At 39.6% G+C, this 12,003-nt stretch overlaps 2 protein-coding genes across 2 annotated transcripts in view; both read left to right on the forward strand.

The window, feature by feature from the left end:
• Window positions 1-12,003, forward strand: part of LOC142334656 (ubiquitin-conjugating enzyme E2-18 kDa-like) — a 174,383-nt gene that overhangs the window by 40,685 nt on the left and 121,695 nt on the right. The gene's annotated exons all lie outside the window — the stretch shown is intronic.
• The window catches only part of LOC142334653 (uncharacterized), a 25,629-nt gene continuing 13,626 nt past the window's right edge, over window positions 1-12,003 (forward strand). The window contains exons 1-3 of the mRNA XM_075382862.1: window positions 1-470; window positions 5,195-5,466; window positions 6,557-6,795. Coding sequence (XP_075238977.1) covers window positions 181-470; window positions 5,195-5,466; window positions 6,557-6,795 — 801 coding nt within the window. The 5' untranslated portion in view covers window positions 1-180. The remainder of the gene's footprint in view (window positions 471-5,194; window positions 5,467-6,556; window positions 6,796-12,003) is intronic.

Here is a 12,003-nt window from a genome sequence, read left to right on the forward strand (position 1 = left end):
TATACCACACGAGGCCCCTACCAGAAAAGGATAATTAATGATTCATCAAAAAAACAGGTGAAACTTTTTTTTAACTGAATTATTTATCCATTACTTACCTCAGCAGAGAAGCGCACTTGGATTTTTGCATACAAGGACAGAAAATGTTCAAAACAAGCATTTGCATTTAACTAGAGATAGATGGCCGGATTGAATAGCTTCAGACTGAGTCTGTTGCCTGTTGCTATGACAACCCCCTGTCTAATACTTCTGTCTCTTTCTTTCCCCTCAGTCCTCGCTGAGACCACAGACCCCCCTGAGTGGGCTTGGTGGGATGACTGGTTTGACAACCTAAACTACCAAGACTGGCACACCTGGAATAACAACTGGGACTCAGTGCTGGACTCTATTGACGACTCCGAAGAGCGTGACTTGACTGAGAAATGGCACGAAGTCTGCACGCCCTACTTGCAACTGTGCCAACACGACACGTTAGATGCAATACATACTCTTCTTGTGCAATACCAGCCAAACTTTTATTTATTGAACTAACAAAAACAAAAAGGATTCGCCTATTATAGACCCCACCCCATAGCAATATAGCCCAATATCAACGCTAACTGACTGTTTTGCGGTTCATTGGATCATAGCTGAGTGCTCTGATTGACAGGAGCCCGAAAACTATTCAATCAAAACGTGACTGTAGTACGCGAATCAACACCGTATATTATAAAGAATACACAGTCAAACGTCACAGCCAGGACAAATAGTTCTCAAACGACTCAAATCGAAAACCGACGCCTGACTCAGGCGCTTCATAGATCAAAGACCAAAGGAGCTTGATGTTGGCTTAATCAAATAAGTACTATAATTCACTTTTGCTATTACATATAAAATTAAATTACTTCAGGTTAGAACTCAGTTGCGCTCAACTGACAAAAGCATTCCCAAGTACATCTCCCAACGCAAAAACTCGCAAGCCACTCAAAAACAAAACAAATCAGTCAGGAAGAAGACAAAGAAAATGATATACTATTGATACTACTAATCATACATTAATCAAACATTGACTGTACTCTGATAAGCACAATTTTGTCCAGTCCATTACTAATTCTTTTGTACTGATATCAATAGAAACTACTGTTTTTTTTCAGTCTTGATTGAAATTGAAGGAACCAACTGACTCGCATAAAACAATTTTTGCTTAATTACTCTCCGACGAAGTTTGTAACAATTTTGTTAGTCCTGCGGTCTTTTTTAATGCGACTTTATGCTAGACCGACTTTACGTATGACGACTATTACTTTTCTTTAAGGGGCTGAGCAGCTCCCTTAGATCCTAAGGCTTCGCTAGTCTCAAAGTGTGCGCGACAAAGTGTTGAGCAAAATTCAATGTCTGAAGGGTGACCCTTCACTCTTGATCCCCCGACGCACACCCTAATGCTGACTTCCCTAAGCTTCAGTTGGTCGATGGAAACAGAAATTTAATGATTTTTTAGTTAGCCTTTAATTGTTTTGACTCTCAATTTTCTCCGACATGCTAAGTTTCTAACCAAGTACAGCATTTTTTAGGTTGTACCCAACTTTGGAAGTTAATTCGGATTTATTATGGCTTAATGTTTTTTACCTTTGCTTAATTTCATTAAATTTTTGGTGGCAGCATAGAGATTTTACCAATTTTGCATATTTTCACAACGTTTTTGTAATAAAACAATAAATTCGTTTTCACAATGATCACAGAAATAATTGAAAATTAGTATTCGTTGAGAACTAGGCGTTATTTTGCCTGTTGTGCTTGAAATTTCGATGCAGCTTTTCACCAAAAAATTTGTCAAATTTATCCCATCGAAATCTAGAAAAACCGAAATCTACACGGTTGGTCACTAAAAAGCGAGAGAGTTATATGGCATTCGGATTTAAACATATGCCTTTTCTTCTGCTTGTCAACTTCCCTATAAAGAGTCCAAATTTTATTAGGCGACAAATTACAAGAGATCTCATTATCTCTAACTGCTGGGAAGGAATTGTTTCTTTCGCTGCAGCATTTTCTTTTTACAACATTAGACAAAATTGAGAGCTGAAAAGTATTTTGAAAAACAAACGCAATTTTGTTTTCCGATCAACCGGATCACATTTTTTTCGAATTTTCCTGAACTAGAATTTTGGTGAAACTGAACCGTATATAGGTTGCTCGGATTTGCTATATCGTAAACAAAACCGCCATATTTGTAAATTTGCGGGTAATTACTGTTTTTATATTCTAAATAGCAACTTCCCCTGGGATAATTTCTAGTTTGAAAATAGTGATTACACTTCTGCTAAAGGTAACTTACGTGGTCACCAAATGAGAAATTTTTTATACATTTAACACCTAAGTGTTCCAAACAAATTTATTCTTCTATTACTTGCTCACTCCCAATTAAATTATTTTTTAGAGGACACTTTGAACCAAGCAATAGACATTTCGTTTTTGAACGTATGTTATATTCCACCTATTTTGATATAGCATTAAAATCGACCATGTTTCCTTATTCTCAGAACTTATCAAATATATCGTTGGTGGTAAAAATGCAGAGGTCCAAGTTCTGATCCTTGAGAAACCCGTTTTTTCTCAATTTATTCCTCTTAGCAAAGAATTATTTGACAGAACTCTTTCTCCTAAAAAAGAAGACATTCTAGAATGTATGATTTTCTCGATAAACTTCAAAAGACTGAAATTAAGGAAATATGTCTATCATTAGAGGGAGAGTATATATGTCCAGCCTTAAGAATTGACACTACTTTCGCGATTTACTTAAGATTTCAGCATAATCTATGATCTGATCTTTCATTGATTATGGTTTTCCGTATTTAAATTAAATTCTGTTAATATACCTGAGTCAGAAAGCTGCAAGTATCTCGGAGTGCGTTTGGATAAAAAAATGAAACTCACAGAGCACATTGAGGATGTGAAGAAAACGTTAGCAATGCAGGGCGGAATAGTGTCAAAATTAAGGCATTATGTACCAAAACGTGTTTTACTCCAGACTTATTCATCAGATATCAAACCAATCATTCAATATGGTGTGCTGATATATGGATGTGTAAGCTTTCCTTCCCATCAACCTTTAGTTCTATTGCAAAAAAATTCTCAGACTCATTTTGTTCCAGAAATACACAGAAAATGTAACACAGTTCTTTGAGAAATACAAGGTCTTAACTGCTCACGAATTGCATATTTACGAACTTCTTAAATTTGTAATAAAATCAGTGTATAAAATGAACACAGAAACATATCTTATGAGTTATTTTCTTTCGAATCCCGATCAAACAATTCCACAAGATCATTGAAATGGTTTTTGAAAGTACCAAAGTGTAAACGAAAGTTCGAAAGGAATTCATTGAGATACAGAGGTGCCAAATTACTTAATCTTTTTATTGAAAACAATGTGTTACCATCAAACTATAATGAGCTTTCTAGTTTTTCATTTGTCAGTCTGGTGCACAAGATTAGAGAAAATTAAATTTTATCGAAATATGATATAACAAAAACAATCTTCTCCTAATTGCGACTTTGTGTACACTTTTCGCGGTTTTTTTTAAAGTTATTGAAAAGACAACACAAAATGATTCAATTTGCTGTCGCCGGGATCTCCTAAAAGGGTAAAAATTTTGTCAAAAATTGAAAATTCCATCAAATAAATTGAGAATTTCATCTATTATCTTTCAATAGTGAAAAAAAAATTTTCTTTTCGAATAGTCATCTCCAATTGTAAAAAAAGAATTAAGGGCAGTGCTCATTGATCCAGTCGGATCCGTAAACTGTCCTCTCTGAGTGTACAATGGTTTTATGCATAATGCAATGATAACTTGACGCTTTCTGATCTTGAACTCGACAAAAATAGAATTACTGATTGAGTTAAAACTTCAGGACAGAGTTATAACCGGAAAAACTTCAAAATATCTGACTGATACCAAAAGACAATAGCATGAAATAGACTAGCCATGCAATCTGGAGATAATGTAGACAAAAGAAGATTCAAAGAGAGTGATGTAGAAAAATACAAACGGAATAACTTAAGACAATACGCTCAGTAAAATAATGCGACGACCAAAACCAATTACACAACCAATTAAAATTTGAACATTGTAAAAGTATGTCGGTTGGAGTAAAACAAGTTAACAAGTTTAAACTAAAAAATTTAATGCTGCACATACACAAAATTTTTTGGTCACTGGGCGAAAACTTATTTGGTCTAACTTTTTGGCGTTCTCGCAGAAACAAGAATAAGTATTGCATATTGCCTTCTTGCTCACATTTATCAACAGTATTTCCCGTTTTGAAATCTTAGTTATTGGTGAAAATGAAGCTTCGCCATTACTCCACTTAGAGTCATGAAAATAGATCAAAGCTACAAATCGGTTCGTAAAAGACTCTTTGCGACCCATAACTCTTCGCGTAGTGAAAATTAATAGGAGCACGATAACGGTCGAGTGGAAGAGCATACTCGGTTATAAAAATGAATTATTAATTGATCGCCAACGAAGTTTGAAGCGATTATTGTAAACGTGCCTTTTTAATGCAAAATTTCCAAAAGACCGTTTTGCTCTAGAATTCTTTCGATTTCTCTTCTTGAGTAACTTCTTCACACTTGACTTCTTGATTTTTGAGCAACCTAACTTGCTCTCATTCAGAAAATGAGTCTGTTGCTGAAGCAAATAACTTATGGTAAGCACCAGATAGCCGACGAGTGGCTAATGCTTGAGTCTATTGCGCTAGAGGTTGCCGGTTCGAACCCCTCTTTGATTGGAAATTTTTTTCACCCTAGGATACAGCCCTCTCTGAATTAATTTGCCCCGCTTGTCGTTCGAGATTAATTTGTCCGACGTTATCCAGTTCCTGTTTTTAACTAAAAACGGAAGCAGACAAGCATGGAACAAATGAATGTTTATTCCTCTTCGAAATTGGTCCAGTTTAAAGGGGGTCAACACCTTCACGGTCGTGTGAAATCATTGAATTTTAAAATTTTAAAATTTTATAATTTTAAAATTTGCACAACCCAATAGATAGGTAATTTCACTCTTCAAAATATTTTTGAATCCAAGAGGTTTTGCCGCAGTTGACAAAAACTTGTTCTAACCGGAGGGCATAACGCAATGCCTGAAGAGTTTAATCATTCTAATGGTGCCTATGCAAAAATGCATACCAGTAGTAACTTAGAGATTTAGAAATTTAGAGATTGCGCCAGTGACGACGTATGCGTGAACTATGAGTGCATCCCGATGTACGACTACAACCACTACTATAACTCCTGGTGTGGCTCAGATGATGACTGTGGCTACAGTGGACTGGTGTGCTGTGATCAAGACGCATACCGCGGGGGACACTGCTGCCACAGAAGTGTCCGCAACCACTTCGAGACACTTCCCTGTCGAGACAACAACGACTGCTGTGAGCACAACCAGATTGACTACTGCTGCAACTGGCAAACTGGTGGATCCATGCATGGTTAATATGATCATTTTTCGCACAACCATTTCCTGTGAACACAACAGACTAACGTCGGGCAAATTGCTCTCAAGCAACTCGCAAGCGGTTGGCTTCGTCACTAGCCAGCAGCGGTTTAGGGGACTGCGGGGTTACAGCTGGAATGAGGTGGAGCAGGGTGGACGAACAGGTGGTTGAGAGGTAACCTGGTAAGGGATAGGGCGTTGAATGTGCGTTGGAGTGGGTGTTGCGTTGGGGGCGGGGCGGGGGGACAAACTCTGAAGCGCCACCCATGAACTTATTTCTCAACGGTTTCCGTGAATTGCATACTTAGAGATTAGCAAGGCTCCGGGTTTTTTTCCGAGAACTTAATGACCTCCGGGTTTTATCTGTTTAGTTTTTGAGGACGAAACGTCAAATGGTCAGACAAAAAGTCTGATAAATATAATTGCTACAAACTTCGTCTGAGAGCAATTAATAACAAAAAATACATTCTAAGAAAACTTTCTGATCAACTGAACTCAACTTATAAATGAAACAATCCCACGAATGTGAAAAGACAATAATTTTGTCAACAAGGATCTCTTCTCTTAGGGAATACTCTCTCCTCAGTTTTTATCAAAAAAATGTTATCAATTTTTATATCAATTTCTACTAACTTCTTTTCTATCAATTCTTTTTATTGCTAATAGGCATCACATTTGACTATTAAAACCAGTTAAACCAGTTACTGACTCATCAAAAAGGTTACTTTCTATGAGGGTCGATTTCCTCAGAACATATTTGAAAAACTTAATATTTTTCCTAATGAGCTCCTTCGCCGCAACCGTTTCCTCAGAAGGAGAGATATATTTAATATTGCACTGCTCAATTTCGATTATTTGCGCGCTTCTGATTTGTATTTTTTGTCGCTTAAGATCTTATCGCCTCATAAGCGGCAAAAGAAATCTGCCCAAGCTCAATTTTCATGCGAAGATTTATTTGGTCAGCTAAGTTACAACATTTGACTCGCAAGATATCTGGAGGGTGAATCAAGGTCATGAGATGCACAGTGCGATCGTACAGAATTGATCCCAAATATTATTCTTTTTTAAAAGCTGGCAAATTTCAGGCACTTGCTGTACATTTGAGCAGTACAACAAGAACGGTAATGAATTCAACTGTGGCCATGACACGTGTGGTCTCCGAATGGAGTGTTGTCCAGGCAAGGGAGTGGGGGACGACTTCCCTGACTACTGCTGTCCGGCAAGCGAGTATAGGCTGTTGATGAAGGGGGGCAAGGACTGTGAGTTTGACCACGAGTGCTTTTCTGGATACTGCTGCGAGCGGGGAAAATGTTGCACTCACAATGTAAGAGTTGGCAACATGAACAGAACAAAATTTCACAAATTTCTTCCATTTCCATTACAGCCCCCACCCCCACTATTGCACAAGTGCAGCAATGTGGAGTTTAGATTCTATCCTCATTAACCTGTAGTTTGGATGAGCAAATATCGTCTACACTCTCTAGTTGTGTAGAACAGTTGTACTGGCAAGATGCTTTCAAACGCACAAGCCGCTGGCAATACATGAATATCGACAAAACTATAAATCTGTGAAACCTTTTTTGTACTTTTGCACATATTTGTACCAAAACAATCATAATACCAATGAAAAACGAAAACAAAACATCATAACAATTCAAAGAGGCAATGAGGAAACGAGTAAAAATTTTGTCCTAAAACTCCTGAATGCATACGCTCGTAAATTCAAGAAGCGGTTTTTTTCCCACGAGGAAGACACTTTTAGTGTACAGTTTAGAACTGCATCTCAATCAACCGGTTTTTTTGCCCCAAAATTTGAGATTTCGAAAGAATCAGAGCTGGCCAATCTAATGCCAACAAAAGATGAACACAAAAAAAAACATTCACCGCCAAACATTAAAAAATATCAAAATCGCAACTAAAAATAACACGAAACGCCAAAATAACATCGAAAAGGGTCTTAAGGCTAACATATTAACAGTTGTCGCTATCACTGACTGTAGCCAATTCGGTAAGAAAATAACACAGATAGAATTATACACACAGCTCTAATTAGACCAAACGAGAAAAAAAACGAGATACAAAACATGGATCCAAACTGTTCGCCTTTTCGCGGTGGTTCCAACACTGGAGCAATCCAATGCAAAAGGACATTCAGCAGGACCACCTGCCGGACAATCACCCCTCCTTCGTCAGAAGAGAGCCTCAACCGGAGTCGGGCTTTTCCCAGAGGAGCAGCACATGCCAGCAGTGCTGCTCCTAATCCTACTCATTAAAGCTACCATCGAAACAAACCCAGGCCCCAAATGGACATGCAGCACGTGTCAGAAACCGGTGAACAAACAGGGATGTGTGAGATGCGCGACATGCAGCCAGTACCTGCAAAACAAATGCACTCCTTTCCGAGCAGCAGATGAGGTCACCAAAGAATGGAGTTGCAACGCATGCTCCAAAACCATCCCACGCAAAGTAGACAAGCCCCCACCCTCCCCAACCAAAATTCACCGATGCGGAAGAGATTGCTGCCTACCAGCTGAAACATCAAATCAAGGTTGCCGCCCTAAAGGAGACGAAACTAACCAAGAAAAGCAAATGTCCTGACTTTGGAAACCAGTACAAATTAATTCGGCAAGATCGCACTGGCAATCGACACGGGGGCGGCGTCGCGTTTCTCATCCATGAAAGCGCGAAGTACAAAAATGTGACCCTCCAAGCTCAGAGCAATGACGGAACCCTGGAATCACAAGCAATCAACGTCATAATTGGAAACAGTCGCATCAAAATCATCCAATTCTATCTGCCAACTAAAATAGCTGCCCGGACAACTACAGTGCATCCCTAGGTCTCCTCGGCTACGTAAACTGCATCATCATGGGTGAAGCCAACGCTCACGACCCAACATGGCACTCCCCTATTTCTGATGCAAGAGGACAGGACATTGCAATGGAAATTGCTGAATCTGCGTTCGGACTACTGAACGAGAACACGCCAACCAGACTGCCATCGAATCAACAGGCAACCTCGCCAGACATCTCCCTAGCGTCGCACTCTCTTCTCACAAGTGATTGGAAAACCGAAATAGGTCTTAGCTCTGATCACTTAACATTATCGATGTCCACACAACGAGCACAACCGACTTCATCCGTGCGCCTAAACGCACTTTCACGAACATAGCTAAGGCTGACTGGCCTTCTTCGAATGAAGCTCAGCGACTGCGATGAGCCCAAAGATATTTACCACGGAGAAGCGACCTTGAGAAAAGCAAAAATCTCCGCGTCTAAACAGAACGTGCCCCTGAAAGACGTAAATCCGTTATAACACAAATTCCAGACGAAGCGCAGAAGTGGATAACAGAAAGAGAACAACTCCGAGCCAGTAACCCTCACGACAGCTAGATTGAAACCCTGAACAACAAAATCCAGATATCCATCAGGAAATGCAAAGAATCGAAGTGACGCGAGTTCATTGACCACAAAACGGACTCAGCCAAACTGTGGAGAACCATCAAAAATCTCGACAACAAAGCAACAAAAACGAAATGTAATGATCCCATCATGTTTCGCTTCTCACAAAGAAAGAAAACGATCACTGACCACAGAGTCATGGCCGATTTGTTCAAGCAGTTCACCACTCCCAAAAGCAACACACGACAGACCAAAATTTCCGCATCATCCTCCGGAAAATAAAAAAACGATCACTCGGCGAGGCGCCTACCATCAATATTGATGAATTTAAACTCGACAAAAGCAAAGCTATAAATTCAAAAGCCGAGGGACCCGATGGGATAACAATGATTCACTTAAAACACCTCGGTTCCATACCCCTCCAATACCTAACCAATGTCTTTAATTTATCTCTATCATCTAGCACTATCCCGTCCATATGGAAACAATCCACAATCATCCCGCTCCTAAAACCAGGGAAAAGTGTTACGACAGCAAGTCATACAGACCAATCTCTCTCCTCTGCCCCGCCTCAAAGATCCTTGAAAAATGCATACTTCCAATTTTACAACACCATCTGAAATGTGCCCCACATCAACACGGCTTCAAGACACTCGACTGTAACTGCACACAATGAGTTAGCAACTGCAGTTGCGAACGGTTTCAATCAAAAGCAACCTGCTGACCGCACTCTTAGTCGCTGTAGATCTGTCCAAAACCTTCGACACCGTGTCGCACAACACTCTGCTAACGCTAGTGACCAACTCAAGCCTGCCAGGAGCACTGGTTCGCTGGCTGAGCACATACATGCATGGTAGAGAAGCCCGAACTCTTCTCAGACTCGCTCTCGAAAAACCGAATCGTTCGCTTCGGAGTGCCTCAAGGCTCAGTGCTTGGACCAATTTTGTTCAATTTCTACGTCAGCGACGCTCCCACTCCCCCATTGAACATCAAATTGGTTTCCTACGCTGACGATTTCACAGTCTACGCACAAAGCAACAATATCGAATCCATATCCAATGACATATCAATTTACTTAGAATCGCTCTGTACATTCCTCCAGCAACGAGACCTGGAAGTATCTCTAGGAAAAGCCTCAGCAACTCTTTTCCCCCATGGAACAGACTTCAAACAGAAACCATCAATGAAGATTAACAGCCGAACACTTCAAGTAAAAAATACAAAGATCCTCGGCGTAACATTCGACAATGGATTAAACTGGGGCGCGCATATCTCTACTACCAGCAGCAAAGCACGGAATCGTGTTAACATACTCAAAGCACTGAGCGGAACTAGCTGGGGACAGCAGAAAGAGAAAATCGTGAACAGCTATGAAGCTTTTGTCTGGCCAGTCCAAGAATATGCATGCCCTGCATGGAATCCAGTTGCTGCGAATACTCACATCGAGAAATTGCGAAGAGTCCAAAACATCGCCCTACGAATCGCCACTGACTGCGTAAATATGACAGGAATCCAACACCATGATGAATGTCAGGTCCTGCCAGTCCGCAGACAAACTCGCATGCGATGCGTACACCAACAACTCATGAACCACATCCACAGCCATCCAGGAGACCGATTTCTAAAGCAAGTCACACCACAACGCAACATGAAACAAACATTGAAGAGCCGTTACGAACGATACATAGAGGATGACGAAATATCATTGAAAACCCGCTCTCAGGAGATGCTGAAACAAATCCATACAAATGAAGTCAAGAACTACCTTGACGAACGCGAAGTGCTAGATGAAAAAACAACCTGAGATAAGTACCAAAGAGACCCTGCTCCCTAGACGCACCAGTCGTACTCTTGAGCAACTACGAAGTGGCTACTCACCCTATCTCAACTCGTACGCAAAACGAATTGGCACAGTCGACTACGACTGCTGCCCAAATGCTGCGAACTTCCTCGAAATAGCCGCCTCCAAAGAGGACACTCTCTGACCGAAGGCAACAACAACAAAAACAGAAAACATCGCCTCCTATAGATTTTAATTAAAATCCCTGGATTAACTCAATAGAAAAGCCGAAAAAACCCAATCGCTTAAGGACCTCTGGTAAAAAAAATTATCAAAAGATAAACTCATCAACAAACGCGTACGTAAAACAACTTCAGAAACAGTTAATTAACGAAACTTATCATGCATTTAATCGACACGCAGTCGACTACATAAAAACAGCTGACCAAAACGATAACATAATATTTCAACATCCGGCACTATAACCATTCGGAACGGTTTCCGAAAGAAGGAAACCAAAACTAAATAGAAGTCTTCAAAGTTCGCTTGCTTATTAAAATGATTTCTGTCGGTCTACTTTAATGCAGATAAATACAAATACAAACATCAAAGCCAGCAGCTTGCCAGAAAACAGCGGCAAAAGAAGCGCAGACCTGTAGTCACAAAACAACAATAAAATAAATGAGACCTAAAAAAGCTTGAGAAAAAAATGTTGATATCTTTAACTGATCCTTGACAGAAATATGTACAGTGGAACTATTCTCCAATAACATTCAAATCGAAAAAGATATCCCTCTTTGACTTGGAACCAATCTTTTAAATTAAGCAAAAATCAATTTGATGGATTAAAGGTCACATCGAGAGCGAGGTAAATCACGGAAGTACACAAAATTCACACAATTGAACAAAAAAATCGCTTCTCCAATAAGTGTGAAAAAAGCCATGTACGTAACACAATTGACAGATATCATGAGTGAACTAACAAAAGCTGATGTGAAGTGAGCGTGACGCCACAGTATATAACAAAAATTGACAGCACGACAAGTTCTCAAAAACAAAATATTAATTGAAACTTTGAATGGCCAAAAATGGACATTGAAAACCAAAATTTAATCTCAATTCAATCTGTGCATTTCATCAATCTTTATTTACGAAATTTACGAAAACGGTGGGCTTCCAGTGAGAATTACATGTAAATTCTATTATCGCTACTTTATTTCAAAGAACTTTATTTTGTACCAATACTGCTCAGAGTTGATACCCAATATGCGAAATTCTGATTTTTTTCCGACAATAACAATCAAAATTACTGTTGAAACAATTCGTGACGAAAGAAAAATCCCAGTTCAAA

The sequence above is a fragment of the Convolutriloba macropyga genome, chromosome 2 (genome assembly GCF_964194025.1).
Source record: "Convolutriloba macropyga chromosome 2, txConMacr16.3, whole genome shotgun sequence".
Classification (NCBI taxonomy): domain Eukaryota; kingdom Metazoa; phylum Xenacoelomorpha; order Acoela; family Convolutidae; genus Convolutriloba; species Convolutriloba macropyga.